Source organism: Rutidosis leptorrhynchoides, chromosome 3 (genome assembly GCF_046630445.1).
Source record: "Rutidosis leptorrhynchoides isolate AG116_Rl617_1_P2 chromosome 3, CSIRO_AGI_Rlap_v1, whole genome shotgun sequence".
Classification (NCBI taxonomy): Eukaryota; Viridiplantae; Streptophyta; class Magnoliopsida; order Asterales; family Asteraceae; genus Rutidosis; species Rutidosis leptorrhynchoides.
The window spans coordinates 591,488,154-591,507,437 of NC_092335.1; the positions used below are offsets into that span (position 1 = coordinate 591,488,154).

General features: G+C 33.8%; 2 protein-coding genes across 2 annotated transcripts; one reads left to right on the forward strand and one right to left on the reverse strand.

The window, feature by feature from the left end:
* The first annotated feature begins 2,136 nt into the window (after positions 1 to 2,136).
* LOC139902174 (uncharacterized) lies at positions 2,137 to 2,793 on the forward strand. The gene has a single exon (XM_071884826.1). The coding sequence runs from the start codon at positions 2,137 to 2,139 to the stop codon at positions 2,791 to 2,793; it is 657 nt and encodes a 218-aa protein (XP_071740927.1).
* A 999-nt stretch (positions 2,794 to 3,792) lies between these two features.
* On the reverse strand, positions 3,793 to 6,407 carry LOC139898762 (growth-regulating factor 6-like). Its single transcript, XM_071881529.1, has 4 exons — positions 6,004 to 6,407; positions 5,021 to 5,218; positions 4,629 to 4,929; positions 3,793 to 4,423 (listed from the first exon to the last, which is right to left on the reverse strand). Exons 1-4 carry the CDS (start codon positions 6,347 to 6,349, stop codon positions 3,793 to 3,795), a joined length of 1,476 nt encoding a protein of 491 aa, XP_071737630.1. The 5' UTR covers positions 6,350 to 6,407.
* Between the last annotated feature and the right edge of the window lie 12,877 nt (positions 6,408 to 19,284).

Genomic DNA, 19,284 nt, shown 5'->3' on the forward strand with positions numbered 1-19,284 from the left:
CCGTTAACCAAATTTAACGGTGGGGACGGTGGGATCTCCGACACCCAACCGCCGTTAAATCGGCGTTAAAGCTCGGCGTTGGGCACCACCATTAGCTAGGCAACGGTGAACAATCAACCTTTTTTTTGTTTCTTTTTTCTTTTTCCTTCTATTTTCTTTCCTTATTTTTTATTTTTGTTCTTGTTTTTGCAGGTGCAAGCGTGCAACAGATTAAATGAAGAAGATGAGGTGTGTCTAAAATAGGAGTAGTTTATTAGGTTAAAATATGGGCCAAAATGTTGGGCCAAAAAGTGTGGCCAAATTTTTATAAAATTGGGCCGATTTTTTTAAACAAGTTGGGTTAAAATTTTGGTTTATATATTTTTGTTAAATCATCATAATTATTGTTTTATTTATTTTACACATTTTATATGTTAGTTAGTTACATTAAATTAAAAAATAAATAAAAAGATTTTAAATTAATTAATAATAACTAAACTAAATAATCAATACGAAAAACGAATAAATAAATAAATAATTGTTTTAATACTGAAATTTAACACTAAACAATATCTCATGTTTTGGCCTCAGTGTTAATTTAACACTGAACGACTCCTAGTACTCTAATGCAGTTGTGAAATTGATAATGTGTAGATTTTAAGGTTGTCATGTTATTGAGAGGAGTTGTAATTTTGATTTGAAATCAAATGTAGTATATGTTGAAAGTTGCTATAAGTGTTTGACGTCAGTCATGTTATCTGGGCCATTTGGTGGTCTATGAAGTCAGGTACAAAAAGTTTTGGTTGTCGTGCTGGAATGAGTCAAATGTCAAATTTGGCAAAAGGCCCTTTAGGTCCATTCTCGCGGTTGGTCTCTCAGAAAGCGACGGTAATGTAAATCGCGAGCCCCATGTCTGAATCGCGAGAAACTCTACACGGATTGAGTAAGTGTTTGTTCGCGTAACTCGCGTTTGAGTATGTTGTGCCGCGTCAGAGTCAGGTTGTCGCTGAACGCCGTTAGAGTATAGATTAGGCATGGCCCGTTTGTGGGTTTAGGGTTTCTAGGTTACCTTGTACTCTCTATAAATAGTGTGTCAATAAAGCATAATAACCTACGGGGTTCATATTGTCTAACATGGTATCCGAGCAGGTCTGATCCCGAGACCTAGTCGGCCGAAGGCGTGCTGCTGTTTATACCGCCCCGTCAAATCTCTTCTCCCCCTTTCATTTTTCTGGCGATCTACTATATATCAACAATCTCAAAAAAAAAAAAAAAAAAAAAAAAAAAAAAAAAAAAAAAGCTACGGCTGCTATTTATGTCAATCACAAAACCCACTACGAAAAAAAAGAAGCCGCCTAAACCTTGCTGCCGTTTTTTTTCTTTCTTCTAAAGCCTTTGTTAATTTTCTACAATCTAAAACCCATGAATAATTACCAAAATCACCAATTATTATGTCCAGCAAGAAGCGATTGTGTCAATCCCGCACAACAATCGTTTTCCGTCCGACAAGAAAAAAAATAGTCAAAGCGAAATAAGGCATTCACTTTGCGATCAATTTGATCATGCCACTAATATCCAATGACTTTGTTTATTATTTTCTTTACTACTGTCGCATAATTTTATTATCTTGTTTAAAACCATATAATAATTGGGCGTGAGGCTGAGCCGCCTAACTTGATTAGGTTCCAAACCCCGAAAAAAAATAGAGAATATAGTCAAAATTCTTGTTTGCAGCGTTGAAAATGATTGTTATCGTCGACAAAGTTCTATGCCCAAGTCCTGCTCAATCCTTAGGCAAAGCAAGCCACGGCGTAAAAGAAAAGAGAAAAACGCTACGGAAAAGGAAACGCAGTCAAGCAATGCAATCAATCAACATTTATCAGTCAATCCGATGCAACAAATACGAGGAAAAAAAAGTTATAGAGAGTTTATTTTATTTCTTTAATATAATATAAGTATTTTGTTTCAGTGCAAACTTTCGTGATTTTGCCGTTCGGACTGGGAGTGTTAGAGTATAGATTAGGCCCGGCCCGTTTGTGAGTTTAGGGTTTCTAAGTTACCTTGTACTCTCTATAAATAGTGTGTCAATAAAGCATAATAACCAAAATCCCTAATTTGTAGATCTTAATCGATCTCTCTCTCTCTCAATTAGCAGTCATGGGTGTTGAAATTCAAAAACCTAGATGGGGTAAACACGCTTTGAAGAAAGTTATCGAGTACAAGTTTAACGACGAAGGCAATCGTGTTAAGATTACTACAAGTAATCGTGTTCGTAAGCTTGCTAATACCCAGCTCAGTAAACGCGCTGTTGAGACACGTTCATGTGCTAAATTTGATGATGCGGTTCATGATGATGCGGTTCATGGTGACCCATTAGCTCAAATGTCAAAAGGTGGTGCGGTATTCATGGTTTGCAGGACATGTGGTAAAAAAGGTGATCACTGGACCTCAAAGTGCCCCTACAAGGATCTAGCGCAGCCCACCCCTGCTGACTCATCGTCCATCTGTCTATTTCCTCCCTTCAAAGTCTATGTCCCACCCAACATGCGACGTAGGATCTATGAGCATTCGGTTCGGGTCAATAATTTGTCTGAGGATACACGTGAGCCTGATTTGATGGAGCTGTTTAGGCAGTTTGGGAGTGTGTCTAGGGTTTATGTTGCTATGGATAAGAAGACGGGAATGAGCCGTGGGTTTGGGTTTGTTAATTTTTTGAGAAGGGAAGAAGGTGAGAAAGCTATTGCTAAGCTTAATGGGTATGTGTATGATAACCTTATCTTGAGTGTTGAGTGGGCTGCACCCAGAGCAGATTAGTAGTGTTTCTTGGTAATGGTAATGGTGATGAATTGTCGGTGTGTAAGCAAGCTTTTGAATTTCGTTTTTGTTAAGTGTTTGATATTTAAGAAGAAATGTAGACTGCCTTTAACTTGCAGTTCAAGCTTTAATTATGGAAAAAAAGATTACGTTAAAAAAAAAAAAAAGAATAAAAAAGCATAATAACCTACGGGGTTCATATTGTCTAACAAACGCAACGGGATAATTTTTTTTTTTCTTTTGATGTTTCATTTTCTTCCCGATATTTTCTTCTTGTTTGGGTTCTCTTTTGTTATTCTAGGTGTAGTTTATAGTTTTAGTGTCTTTTTTCGTGCGGTTGTTTGTTGGTCTCGGTTTATGTTTTGCTCGGTCTTTTTTTTTTTTTTTTTTTTTTTTGTATGTTGTCTTGGACTTTCATCGATTTGATCCTTAGTTATAAAAGTTTATGTTTTTCGTAAAAGAAAAACATGGTAATTAATGCAAATCTCACTATTCATCATTGTGGCCATGTTGTGATTTACTATTAAAATTCATAATCCAATATTGATCACCAAAAATAAAAACTCATGAAACACTAGATAATGTTCACCCGTTTTTTTCATTGCCATTTTCAGTAGGATGAGTACATACGGTCTTAAAAATTAAGAGTCAGACAGCCCCACAGTGTGTTATAACTACCCAACTGCAAACATGCTTCCTACCGACCAAATATTGCATTCATAATAACATCACCAAAAATTCAAAATCACTTCAATTTGGTGTCTACAAGGACTACTAAATAATGCAAACCCCTTTACAAGCCTTGATGTACTGTAAGCTTTCACTCTTTGTGAAATGCTTTTCAATAGAATTTCTCTTTTGCTAATTTAAAAAAATATATATATATAATTTAAAAAGTGCCTTTCAAAACATAAAGATAAATAAATGAACTCAACTTAGTTATATTAATTAATTTCCAAGACAAATCTTGAAAGATTCAGTTTTGATTTAAGATCAAGTTTACAACAATGGCAACGAGGAAGCGAAAAGCGTCGATCCAAGAATACTGTTATCGGTTCTTGGGCTGCTTCCAGCACTACTATTTGAAAAACAACCGAACGCAGTCTTTTGCAGGACACCAGTTGGAGACAATGTTGTTTGTTGACTACTTCCCCAACCGTCGGTCATCAAGTCTAAAGCGGGCGGGCTGCTATTGGTACTATGATTCAGTACTTCGCCTAATGGCCCGCCCATTGATGGTTCCCAAGAAATTGGGATCCAATTTACTTGTTGTGACGTTTCATCGTACACATTGGTATTATTGGTAGTGTTACCAACACCTAATCCAATGTTTAAAGGGGACGAAGTTGATGACATGAAGTCGGTTGAAGCCATTGGAATGGAGATAGATAGTTGTGTTTTGTCTGAATGCGGCCAGTCGTCCATGAACTGTCGAAGAGAATTTTGAGATTTTTCACTGACGCCGTTGGTTTTATGTAACGGGTTGAGTAACGAATCTGAACAAACAAGCCCGAACTCCGAAAGTGGATTTTGTTTTAGGTCAATAGATGATGAAGGTAGCATGGTTTGGTCGGTTGGTTCGATTTTCGCAGACAATGTATTTCCCTTGTTTAAATAACTTCTGCACAACAATCACATGTTTTCAATGTTAGTATTTGTTAGTACAAAATGACTAAAAAGTTTAGACAACATTGAGAGGAATCTTTATTCAATACAGTTTATTTCACTCATATATGAAAAAGTAGTACATTGACATAATGACAATTTACCTGTTTTCATTGGAATATGGAGTAGGATTGAGTGAGATAGCAGGCAACATTTGGTTGTTAAGTTGTTGATGCTGATTTTGTTGGTGCAAGTGGTTGATGATGGGGTTGTTTACCACCGCGGCGGAAGCAGCTAAGACTTTAGCTGTAGCCGCGGTGGTGGTAGGTCCGTTAGGGACGGAATGACCATTTTGGCCTTCCACAGGCTTTCTTGAACGGTGACGGCCTCTGTTCATATGCCGTTCACAATACTTTTGATCCTCAACCGCGTCTTTTGAGCACCGCCATTTCTTCCCATCGGTTCTCCTGCATCGTCCTGGCTCCGGATCGGAACTATTCGAGAACCCTAAATGGAATCCAACCCATCCATCTGTCCAAAACATTCAACAAACAACTTCTAGTACTATATCATTTTTTTTTTTTTTCTTTAATATGAGGAATGGGAAACATAGAGGACTTACAAGTGGGTTGTCTAAGATTAGAAGAAAATGCAGCAGATTCAAGAGCTTTTTTGATGGGAATAAGGAGATTAGATGGAATGGGTGCATTAACAGTTATGTATTTAAAGATTAATGCTTGATGTTCTAATTCCATCCATTGTGATGGTGTGAATGGTCCCTTTACTCCTGCTAGTACCCCACGCATATTTCCATCATAACCTTTAATTAATTCCACAAAAATGTCATATTCATAATTCATAAATTCATAAAAATAAACATTTATAAACATAAAATGTTAGTAACAAAAAACTAAAAAAGTTTAGTTTTTTTTCTTCTAAGATTTGGTTCAACAAGAAATCCCAAATGAGCATATCTCATAATTCTATGAAAAGATTAATTACAAGTTCACAACCATTTAGATATAGCATTCACCAAAGCCATCTCAAAAGAAAGTAAATATTGCTACAAGTTTACAACTCAAACATTAAAAACAGAAGCAAGAAAAAATATAGGAGTAGTTTTTTTTTTTAGATAAATTATATTATATTTAATATCTAATCTATGCCATCACCAAAAATTTTGTATAAAATGATACCCCACTTGAACATGCACCAAACCCATAGAAAACTATATTTTATATTTTATATCATTATCATTATATTATTATATATTATATATCATAAACATAAAACACAATGGAAAGCATAACAATGGAAAAAGAACAAATAAAGAGATGTGTTTTTTTTTTAACTTACAAAATTCAGTGATAGATACGTTAATAAACACAAAGAGCTTTGTTCAAAATTAAACTCCCCATGTGCAATTACAAAACCCTTCTCATAGTTTTTATTTTTTATTTAAAATTTAAATAAACACATATACTACCAGTTTACAAGACAAACACTGAAAAACAGAGTATAAATATAATAATAAATTGCCAGTTTGGCTACAAATAATGTAAAAGTAAAAAATAATAATAAATAGTAGTAGTTATTAGTTATTACCTGCATTATTTCTAGCATAACAAGGTAGTGTTGAAGTCTGATGTATGTTTGGTGAAGAAAAGCTAAGCATATTCTGTGATTCAGACAAAACAGAATTGATACTGTTAGATCTCTGTTGTTGTTGTTGTTGTTGTAGCATTGTCTTTGAGAAACAATCTTGATTAATTTTAGGCACTTTTAAGTCTTGATTGTGAGCAGTAGCAGAAAGAGACCTTTCATGTTTAAAGCTATATAATTTGGGATTTGGATCCAAATCATAACCAGAAATCAGAGAGTTATAATTAGTATTGTTTATGATGTTATCGGTGTCTGAAGAGAGAAGTCTATCTAAACCCCCAAAATCCATAGAGACCCACCACCAAAGTTTTAGTCTTTCTTTAAGAAGTTTTTAGAAAATGATGGATGAGCATTGGAATTATTTGAGTAACATATGCAAACATGGAATGTGTTTATGTATATGTATGTGCATGTGTGTGAGATGAGACTATGAGAGTAGAAATATTTTAATTTTAATTTTAATTTGTTTGTGTGTTGTGGTTAAAAGATTTTTTGGTTATGATCAAGGGAAAACATTTATGGAAGAGAGATGAGTATACAAACTAGGTTGTTGTGTGTGGTCACAACCTATAATATCTTTAAGATCTAGTATCTAGTATAAAATTTGTAGATTTGACCAATGATTTAATGAATTTATAAGGATTTTTTCTATTATTACTAAGTTAATCTTATTGACCCTCTATGCTTTCATCAGCTTTGGTGTCGATTTAAGGTGATTTTTTTAGGAGGGTGTGAGGTGCGGGTTTCAGATAGTTATCGGTAGGTGGTTATATTATTTTTAGTATGTGTAGGGAGAGGCGGAGACAGGGGAATGCATGTGGAGTTTTGTATTCCCCAACTCTTCAAATAAACAAATTATAGTGTGTTAAAAAATTGTATATTAGTTGTCAATATCCCTAAATAATAAACACAAGCATCCCTTAATATGATTAACATATGTCATAGTTACGATGTGCATTTGAAAATTTTATGTTAATATTTAATTTTTATGAAATGCATCCACTATCCGTAAATTCTGGCTTCACCTCTGTGTGTAGGAGATTGAGTGGTGTTTAATCGTCGAAGACGAGAGTTGTTTAGGTGGATTGAGTTCTCAATTGGTCAGTTTGATTGAAAGTAAGGTTTATTGCTATAATGCCTTATCACTTGTGGTTTTTGTGAGTTCTTCAATTTCATCAGTTTGTTGCATGTATACGCCTTCAATATGCTCCTTGACAACTACTTCTAATGTTTCTCTTGTTGTCTAGGTTATTTGGAGGGCTCAATGGTTTTTGTGTTTGTTTGGTTAGCATTTAACCAATGTTGTTTCGGGTAAATTCAATAGATGATTGTATGATTTTTAGATTGTATAAAAGACAATACATAAATTTTACATAATTTAAAGTGTTCATTCGGAATAATTATAAAACAAATTATTGTTTTTCAGAATCGATGTCAATCAAAAACTTCGAAAAATGTAAATTTTGTGCATAGTAATTCATGTACTGTGGATGTATAATGCATATATTGTTTATTAATGTATAACAAATGAGGGAAACATTCAGAGATTAACGTGTCATTTATTTTTTCTCTAGACTTTACTAAATTTTATGTTTGTAAAGCCATTTTTAACTATGACATACTTTTTCACCAATACTAATAATCACATTCGTACTACATTATCATTTCCTCACCAGAACTAACTCAAGACTGAATCACTTCCAACTATGTCATATTTCTTCATAAAAATTGAAACCCGTTATATTATTTAATTACATAGGTTGCAAGCATTAAAGCTAATAATACAAGTAAAATAAACAAACATTATGTCCTCCAATGTGTTGGGGAGGAAATAGTTTCTATTAAAATTCTATAATGATGATGTCATTATTAGGCTAATTCTTTTGTTAGAAAAAAAAATTAAAAAATAAAAGATAAAAATCTTAAGCATAGTAGGTGATGTCATTAATCTAAATAATTTTGAATTAATATAAAATCTTATTAATTAATTATTATTATTAAATCTCATTAATAATTATTTTAATTATTAAAATTAAATAATTTTGAATTATTTTAATTAATTATTTTGAATTGATGACGAGAAGGTATAAAAGTTAGGCGGAAGGAAACTAATTTTAAATTTATATTTTAATTTACACTTTTAAAATAAAATTACAACCAATATTATCTCTTATGATTGGATGTAAATTGTTTAATATGCATTTTAGATGTTTCATGAAATATTCAGCTGATGAGTTTCTTAGTCGGACTCTGTAGTTCCACGGGTCATTAAACTAAATGACTTTAACATTTACGTTCATTAAATACCTAAAACATATTATTAAACTGTTTCGTTTAAACAAACCCGTAGTTTTACGGGTAATTTCACTAGTGTGTGTGTGTGTGTAGATATATATATATATATATATATATATATATATATATATATATATATATATATATATATATATATATATATATATATATATATATATATATATATATATATATATATATATATATATATATATATATATATATATATATAGGATCAATGGGAAGTAACCAATTGGGAGGAAGCGGGGGGAAGCAATTTTTTTTTCGTTTTTTGAAAAAAAATTTTCACGAACATTATAGATTGGATGAATTCTAAACCCGAAACCCTAATTTCTATACCCTAATAGCTAAACCCTAAATTTTAACGCCCTAATTTTTAAACCCTAAAAAAAAAAAAAATCAGAAGCATAATATTACACATGATGCATGTTTTCATTTTTCTCTTCTAGCATTTTCCCGCTAAAATAATAACATTCATCACAAAGTGTCTTTTTTAAATGTTCATATTTTCATGTGATCTTGATGCCTGAAAAAAAATCAAAAAAGCAAAAAAAAAATTATTTCCCCCCAAAAAGTGCTTCACTCTTGATTTTATATATATATATATATATATATATATATATATATATATATATATATATATATATATATATATATATATATATATATATATATATATATATAGGGCAAGTTCAAACGAGAACCACTAAAAAGGTGAGAACTGCGAGAACTATTTAATTTAATAGTTTTTATGCGTTTAGATGCAACAAATTACATGCAAATATTAATTAATGCACATATCATTAACAAACATATGTTCATTAGCTCAAATTACATGTTATGTTGTTAATAATATGAAACTATTCACATGTTCAGAAACAAATATGCACATGTGAACGAGAAACTATATATTTAATTATATATGTAAAATATAAGTGTTTTTCAAACTATTTTATGTTCATTCATAATCATCATCAAGGTTTATGTGTGCTTCATTCTAGTTAAATGTGAAAATCTTTATAAATAAAAAATTCTCGCAGTTTTCGCCTTTTTTATGGTTCTCGTTTGAACTTTTGGCTATATATATATATATATATATATATATATATATATATATATATATATATATATATATATATATATATATATATATATATATATATATATAGTGGTAGGATCAAGAGGGAAGTAACCAATAGGGGGGAAGCAAAAAATTTTTTTTTCTTCATTTTTTGAAAAAACTTTGTTCACGGACATTATAGATGAGATGAAAATATGAACATTTAGTAGAGACACTTTGTGATAAATGTTTTTATTTTGGCGGAAAAACGCTCGAAGAAGTAATATATAACAATTATCGTGTTTTTCGAGCGTATGTTGAGGTTTTAGCTATTGGGGTTTAGATATTAGGGTTTAGATATTAGGGTTTATAGGGTTTAGATATTAGGGTTTAGAAATTTAGGGTTTAGGGTTTAGATTTAGGGTTTAGATTTAGGATTTAGATTGAGTTTTTAACACGAACGGTTTAAAGTTTAGGGTTTAGGGTTTAGGGTTTAGGGTTTGGTGTTTTGGGTTTATTCCATAAACCCAAAACACCAAACCCTAAACCCTAAACTCTAAATCGGGCTAAATTTTACTTCACAAAACATGGAAAAAAAACGTTTATATTCTTCACGAACAATATTATCTTGAATGTTATTTTTGTCGATTGTTTTCCCGCCTAAATAATAACATTCATCACGAAGTGTCTCTTCTAAATGTTCATATTTTCGTGTGATCTTGATGCCGGGAAAAAAAAATTCCAAAAAAAAATCGAACAAAAAAAAATTTGCTTCCCCCCGATTTGTTACTTCCCATTGATCCTGCCCCTATATATATATATATATATATATATATATATATATATATATATATATATATATATATATATATATATCCATATTTATAAATATCATATCGTAGGAGAATATTTTATTTCATATACTTCGTATTGTTTAATAAGAATAAGAGTATATAGTCTTTATTTCACTGTATATAGTAGAGTATATCGTTTTTTAACTGAAAGAAAAAAAAGTTTTGATGTTTTCTAGTTTCTACCATATCAAATGGTCATAATTTACCTCATCATTTAAAACGCATGTAGTATGTTGTTATTAATGGAGATGTGACACATCAAGACTAACCACTTTCGTAGAGAAACCAAACATTATTGTTCACTAACTCAAACTTTACACCCCTCTTTAAACAAAATCAACAACTTGAACACCTTATCTTATAAATATCACCAAACAAGTCCCTTGATGTATATAGTAAGTTAGTAACAAACTAACAACCAATGTAACCTATGTATATTTTTCATTTTTCATTTTTTGCCAAAACATGAATGCTTTCCTAATGTGTGGTCACTGGTCACCTCAAGTTCTCGATATATTTTGAACATATACAACTTGTTCTCAAAAAGAATATTACTTACGATCAATAGTTATTTATATATACTTGTCATTTTTAAAGGGTTATAAAGTAAAAGCAATAAAAGGTCAAGGGGTTTCAAAGACATAATATGATAGTTTAGGGTTTGAGATAATAATGTTAATATAGAATTCAGAATGTTGGCAAAGCACGGCCGCGCGTGAAACCTCAAGAAGGGAGGGACCAATAACAAGACGATCGAGATAACGCAAAGCGAAAGCAAACGAAATACGGAGTATCTGTTACCAAAACGAGAAAATAGAAGTACCATGTATTCTATTCTATTACAAAATAAATGTCAACCTTTTAGAGAGCTCCCTTTCGTTTTAGTCCTTCCGGACTAGACGTCACATCAGCGTCACAACACTTTTTTCTCAGGACTAAATCTAGAACTAAACACTCCCAACAATTACTCATTTTTTCCATATTTTTTAATTACTTTTTATTTCTTTCTAAACAATTAAATAATTAAAATTAAACATAAATATAATTTATTACTTTCGATTATTTTAACTAAATTGAAAATACTTTTATTATTATTTATTACTGGTATTATAAATATAATTTTAATTATTAAGTAATTATTAATTATTAAATTACATCAAATTTAAAACTTAAAAATTAATTTGATTAAATATTTATTTAAAAGATAAAATAAAATAATAAAAATGTATACTCAAATCAATGTAAGCCACAAACTTTTTGAACCCACCATTAAAAAAGAATACAGAGTAAAAAATATCCCCATCTTCATATTCAACCTCCATTTACATCAACCTCCATTTACATCCTATTACTTCATTGAGCTGAAAGATAAAATACAAAGAAAAAGAAAAAGAAAAGAAGGTAAATTTCGTCCTCAAATATTTCAAGAGACCACGCACAAAGGGATGAAGGTCTGGACGATCGGCTGGGCGGAACCGTGGGCGGTCCGCTGCCATCGGCGCCCAGCTGGACGGATGGCTGGGCGGGCCCCAGGGTGGAACCGTTAGGACCTCTCTTACTATGTATATTTTTTTCTAAAATTAATTGGAAAGTGATTTGTATATAACTAAATATTATCTATGTTCATGTAAAGTTAAATATTCTATCCGTTCCACCGTAAGTCTTCATATTTTCCTTTTGAGATTATCATTTCAAATATTCATTTTGTATTTCAACCAATAAGAAAATGTAGTTTTGAGAGAGAAAAATTATAGTTAGTGAAGAATGAAGTTAGTAATATTTTTTAAAACTGTTTGAAAAAAGTAAGTGGACATTTGTAATGGTAGTATGTTTTATGATGATATCAGTACGCCAATTTAAGCATGTATGATTGTGTATGGATAATAGTTAATTGTATACGAATCATCATCCATAAGAATTATTCACTTCAAAAACTAGCTATTAAATATCATTAACTACTTATTTATTAAAATTTAGATTTCAGAGTGAAGATTTGATTTGATAAATTATCTATATATTATATAAAACAAGATTTTAAACATTTTACGTTACACGTTTCTTTAACCTTTATTTTACGTGACATCTTACGTAAGATTATTGTCACGCGCTTTATATAATGTATAGATAGATAGATAGATAGATAGATAAATTATATTAAATCCAATGAAAATTCTTAGATGACAAATTTCTTTTCGGGCGGAGTGAGTAAATTACAGTATTAAACTTACAAACCAAATGCAAACACCAAAAAGAAACACGTCACATTACAAGTTTTTTATTTTGTCATGGCCAATGATATATTAACTCGCATTTTTAATAAATTCATAGTTTCTGTGCATTGTATGTTTGTACATAACAGCTTATAACTTATCAAGATGTGTGACTTTATCATTTGCCTCGGTCATAATCAAATACAAAAGCTTCCTTTTGTTTTAAAGAGAAACTCTATGAATAAATACACTGACTTCTCCGTAGCAAATAAACCTTGAACATCAGAAATTCAGATGTCATCCCAACGCCAGGTAAAACATCTCCCACTATAAATTCCTAATTAGACTTAAGTGGACATTGCCATGATTTGAACCCGAGACCTACAACTTCATTAAGGCCACTCCCTATCGTAACTAAACTATTCATCATCTTAACCTTCCACATCAGCTTCACATCAACACTAATATCGTATAACTAACTCATAACTAAACACTTCCTATCATGGCTAAAATAATACTCCTCTTAATATATAACGTATAAGCAATAAAACATCAAGTCCAAACAATAAAAACCACTAGGACCACAATCACTATAACCAACCTTCATACTTCCGTTAAATTGATGGTGAGTGCGGGTAACTAGCTCGTGTCCATGGTTCATTACGGACAATGACGGGTAATGGGTGGGTAACCAGCGGGTAACTGACTGTAGAGATTGCTCTAAGAGTCCTATTAGGCACCAACTACTTCTTTAAATGTTTTTTTCCTTCATGTGTCCTAGTTAAGTCGGTTAAAGACGGAAAACATGTGGGTTAACCAAATTTTAGTTATTTGGAGTGTTTCTTTGTTATTAAGTCTATTATATTAGTATTATTGTTATGTTATTGTGAGTAGTCTTATAGTTTTATTTTTATTAGTTCACAGTAATTGAACTATGAACACCAGACTCTCACTTAAACAATAAATATGAATTATTAGTGCAGAAATTGAGAGAACGCGATAATAAAATAGAAGACTAATGATATTGATCGTGTAAAAGTACATCTTCAAACTAAACCATACGTCCCTATTTATACAGATAAACACCAAATCTGGAGATTTGGTTTCCAAAACTACTTCGCTATAAATAAGGAAAAGATAAACTAAAAATCAAACAAATTAGCTATTAATTCAAAAGTTAATTCTGGAGATAAAACTGAATCTTCAAAACATATCTTCTTAAACTTTAAGTATATCTCCAGAATAATCTTTAGCTCTGGCTTCAAGAAAACTTCAACCGTTGACTTCAGCAAATTTCAGAGTCTGCAACTTCAGACTCTAAATCTCCAAATTCTAAAATCTGCAAAATACTTTTGACTCATCAGATTTTCATTTTCCCAACAATCTCCCCCTATCTGATGACGTCAAAACAACCTGTGCACCTAATTAACCACCTTAGCATACTCCTTTTCAATAAGCTTACACTTGCTCTTCATGTGAGGAATTTTCTTCAACATATTCAGCTTGCTATACAAGTGTTTCAACAATTGCACCCTAAAAGGAAATGTTTGTTCTGTTTCACACCTGGACAAAAGATTAATCAACATATCAATGCTTGCCTCTTCAAACTGATCACACCTAATCAACATCTTTTGATTTCCAGTAGTCTTTATCATCAAGCCATCCAAGTATTCAACATACTTGTTATCAACAAACTCCAAATGCTCAGGAACAGCATATCTTTCAACATGTCCCTTAACTCTTCTCTTCTTCATTTCCAGGTTAAAAGTTTCACAAAACACTTCATAATCTTTAATACTGATGAATCCCTCTTCAAATACCAACTGAACCAACATGCACACTCTCTTTAACACTTCATTCATAATAACTTGATCCCCTGCATACTCCTTGATACAATCAGCAATGCCTCTCCATTCACAAAAACCTAAACGAACAATTTGATTCATTTTTACTCTTAATCTTCTGTCTGGCAAATGTGTCATTGTTAACAGCAAAATCACACCTTCAAACTCAGATTTTTCAACTTCAACTTTCACAACATCACCATCATATCTTCTGAATCTGAACCTCTTGTTCATCTGGGCTCTGAGATCACCATCTGCTCTTTGTATAGCAGCAACCAAAACACCACTAGAATTACCCTGCTTGTCACCAGCACCCTTATCAACAACATTCTCCCCCTCAATTTGTTGCTCCCCCTCAATGTGAGTCCTCTTAGATTGCTCCCCCTTAACACTTGCAATACCTGCATCTGCAATACCTGCATCATATGACCTCTTTCTTTTCTCCCCCTTTTTGACATCATCTAAAGGCAGAGAAGATATGAACTTTCAAATTTCAGTCTGTTGATTCTTGAGGGAATAAATATCAGATGCAAACCCAGTAAAGCATTGTCTCAGTTCATCAACACAAACCATCCTTTTCTCCAGCTCAGTCAACCTTTGATTAATCTCTGTGACAGACCCTGAACCACATGTACTAGTCAACCCCTGCATATCTGTAACACCGGCCATTTTTTTTTTTTTTATATATATACACAGCGGAAGACTTTATTAACAAACACAATATAAGTCACGTCATTACGTTTAAGTTTACACAACGGTGTTACGTTATCACAAAACATTATTTATACAAAAGTCCACATCAGAGTTGGGTTGTCAAACATGTCTTCTGCAATAGCACCCTTCCCGACTAGCAGTACCTAAACCTGCAAGGGGAGAATATGTGGGGGATTAGCGCACCGCTAAGTGAATGGAATCTATCTAACAGATATAGCTTAAGTCACACACAAGCTATATACTAACAACAACACATGCTAACTATCAACTAGCATACAATAAGACAATACGAGAATCGGCGGCTTGTACGAGCACACGACTCCCAGCTGATCGGGCCTGAGTCTACCGATAGTCCCTGCTACTCAATTAACAGTATAGTTATCCAGATGCAGGGGGTGCATCGTTCACACTATACTCCACAATCAGTAGCCTATGGACCCAACCTCCCCTAGGCACGGTTGACCTCATACGGACTCTAACCTCTCCTAGGCACGGTCTCGAGTCCCCAGTCTCCCTAGGCCCGACTGGTGCCATTCACACAGTGTACACATAATTCACATACAACATCAGGCAAACGATATTATTCTATCATGGCAATTCCTACACTATGCATGGTAAAAGAGTCAACCACAGTAGCATGATATGCTACTTAAACTCTATCCGTAGATAGACCCACTCACCAATTACCAGCAACTGCTCAGTTATTATTTCTGAGCTTCTTCCTTGTCCTTATCTCCTGAGAACAGCAAAAACCAAGTTAGAATAGTGTTCCCATCAAGATTAGACACACTGACAGCGAATTATAGCAAATTAGTAAAAATTTGCGTCCGCTAAAATTTTCATGCTTAACACTTATGCACTTTCAAAATTTACATCCTGAACACCAAAATACAAACGGGCAGCATAACGGCTAGAATTCCACACTTAGTAATAATTTCACTGTCTAAGACCATCGGTCGATGGTCCCATCCATCGGCCGATCGTCAACACACCATCGGTCGATGGTCTCCCCCAATCGGTCGATCGTCAAAATTACATCCGCTGGTCAGAAATCATACACCATCGGTCGATGGTCTCGTCCATCGGCCGATCGTCCTCACCATCGGTCGATGGTCAACGACCATCGGCCGAAGGTAGTTCATCAGCTGCAACAGCAGCAAAGTGACGGGTTTCAACCCAAAATCTCCAAATCTCAACTTTGGACACGTTTTTGACCTCAAAACTGGTTACATCTTTTACACTAAACATTTAGAAACATAAACCCACAACTTTTATGCTCAAACAACATCAATTTAAGTACTTTTGACTCAAAAATCACTTTTAACAAAACTCACCTTCAAACTCAATTTACACACTGATTTGGACATGAAATTTGACAAATCTTACCTTGATAAACTCACAACAACACAAAGAATCAGTTTCTTGACTCAATTTAAGAACCAAATCGAGATTAAGTGATTAGGGTTTTTGAAGAGGTGTAAGTTAGGTACGGGAGTGATGAAGTGAATTTTCTAGAAACATCAAAAATGAGCTGGTCAAGGCTTTTATATTTGTGTTAAAACACAATACCCCATCACACACGGGTACTTACCAGTTATCTGAAATCTTTCGCTCACGATTAGGTAACCCAACGAGGTCCAATTAAAATAAACAAACATGTTCTGGGACCCTTGTCACAAGCTGGTCACAACACAATTATAATAAAACACTAATAAAATAATTAAAATAAAAGCACTTAAGACTTAGCACAAAGCCTAAGGGCAAAATAGTCCACTTACAACAAGCCCGGGTTTCGGTCTGTTACAAATCCACCCCCCTTAAGGAGATTCCATCCTCGGAATCTGGTCTTGGTCAAACAAATGAGGGTAGCGATTTCTCATCAACTCTTTCGTTTCCCACGTAAGATTAGAACCCAAACTGTGTTTCCACTCAATCAACACCATCGGTATCTCTTTATATCTCAACTTAGTCACCTTTCGGTCAACTACACGGACCGGCTCTTCCACCAATTTCCTATTCAAATCGACCCTTAAATCTTCTAAAGGAAGAAGTTGCGTTTCATCATCGACTTTACACTTACGAAGATAACACACGTTAAATGTATTATGAATACCGGCTAACTCTGGTGGAAGATCTAACACCACAGTCTGATCATTCAACACTTCACTGATCTGGAAAGGACCAATAAATCTCGGTGCTAACTTACCACGTTTACCGAATCTGATAACCCCTTTCCACGGCGAAACTTTCAGATACACTCGTTCACCCACATTAAAGGTTACCGGACGTCTACGCGGATCAGCATACATTTTCTGCCTATCTCTAGCGGCTTTCAACTTTTCTCTCGCAATTGCAACTTTTTCGGCTGTCATTTGAACAATTTCGGGACCTGCAAACTGCTTCTCCCCGGCTTCTAACCAACAAGTCAGAGTTCTGCAACGACGACCGTACAACATTTCATAGGGCGGCATCCCTATACTCGAATGATATGAATTATTATACGCGAATTCGACCAACGGTAAATGTGTATCCCACGAACCACCGTATTCTAACACACAAGCCCTTAACATATCCTCCAAAGTCTGTATCGTTCTTTCACTCTGACCATCTGTCTGAGGATGATAAGCTGTACTTAAATTCACACGTGTACCCAAATTCTGTTGAAGACTGTTCCAAAAATTCGACACAAATCTGGAATCTCTGTCTGAAACGATCGATAATGGCACGCCATGTCGACTAACTATTTCTTTAACATACAATTCGGCTAACTCACTTAATGAAGCTGTTTCACGAGTAGCAAGAAAATGAGCACTTTTAGTTAGACGATCCACTATTACCCAAATCATATCATGTCGTTTCTGAGTTCGAGGTAATTTGGTCACAAAATCCATCGTTATATGTTCCCATTTCCACTCTGGAATCTGTAACTGACGTAGCGAACCATAAGGTTTTTGATGTTCTGCCTTCACTTGAGCACAAATATGGCACTTTTCGACATATCGAGCGATATCTGTTTTCATTGTCGACCACCAATACACTGCTTTCAAATCATGATACATCTTATTACTACCCGGATGTACTGTCAATCTGGATTTGTGAGCTTCCGTCATGATTAAATCCCTCAAATCTCCAAGCTTAGGCACCCAAACACGATTGTTTAAGGTCTTTAGTCCACGTGAGTCATCAATTAAGTCCACTTTTCGTTTGGTCATTTGTTCAGATTTAATATGTTCGTCCTCTAAAGCACAGGCCTGAATGGTTTTTAAGCTGTTAATCAAATCTGAAGTTATATTCAAACTAAGAAATTTCACATTTTCACTTCACTTTTTACGACTTAGCGCATCTGCAATCACATTTGCCTTACCCGGATGGTATTTAATTTCACAGTCGTAATCTTTGATCAACTCTTGCCATCGTCTCTGACGCATATTCAATTCTTTCTGTGAGAAGATATATTGCAAACTCTTATGATCTGTACAAATAACACAATGAGTTCCATACAAATAATGTCTCCACAGTTTCAAAGCAAACACTACTGCAGCCATTTCAAGATCATGCACTGGATAATTCTTCTCATGAACTTTCAACTGTCGCGAGGCATAGGCGATTACTTTATCTCTTTGCATTAATACACAACCCAACCCGGCATAGGATGCATCACAGTATACCACGAAGTCGTCTGAACCTTCTGGTAAAGCTAACACTGGTGCCTGACACAGTAGCTGTTTCAAAATCTGAAAAGCCTTTTCCTGTTCATCAGTCCATCGAAAGGCTACATCTTTACGAGTCAACTTAGTCAACGGACCCGCTAATTTAGAAAAATCTTTGATAAACCTGCGATAATACCCAGCCAATCCCAGAAAACTCTTAATCTCAGTCGGAGTCTTCGGAGAATTCCAATTCATTACCGCTTCTATCTTTGTCGGATCAACTTTTATACCCTCGGTACAAATCACATGACCCCAAAACTGCACTTCACGTAACCAAAATTCACACTTGGAAAATTTTGCAAATAGTTGCTCACTTTTTAACAAGTTCAAAACCAACCTCAGATGTTCAGCATGTTCACTCTCTGTTTTCGAATACACCAATATGTCATCAATAAACACAATCACAAACTTATCTAAGAATGGACGACACACTCTATTCATTAGATCCATGAAGACTGCTGGCGCATTCGTCAACCCAAAAGGCATGACAAGAAATTCATAATGACCATACCTTGT

Coding starts and splice junctions, on each gene's coding strand:
- LOC139902174 (XM_071884826.1), top strand. CDS start 2,137: ATGGGTGTTGAAATTCAAAAACCTAGATGGGGTAAACACGCTTTGAAG.
- LOC139898762 (XM_071881529.1), bottom strand. CDS start 6,349: ATGGATTTTGGGGGTTTAGATAGACTTCTCTCTTCAGACACCGATAAC. Junction 5,219..6,003: donor TTATGCTAGAAATAATGCAG/GTAATAACTAAT, acceptor AATTAATTAAAG/GTTATGATGGAAATATGCGT. Junction 4,930..5,020: donor TAATCTTAGACAACCCACTT/GTAAGTCCTCTA, acceptor TGTTTTGGACAG/ATGGATGGGTTGGATTCCAT.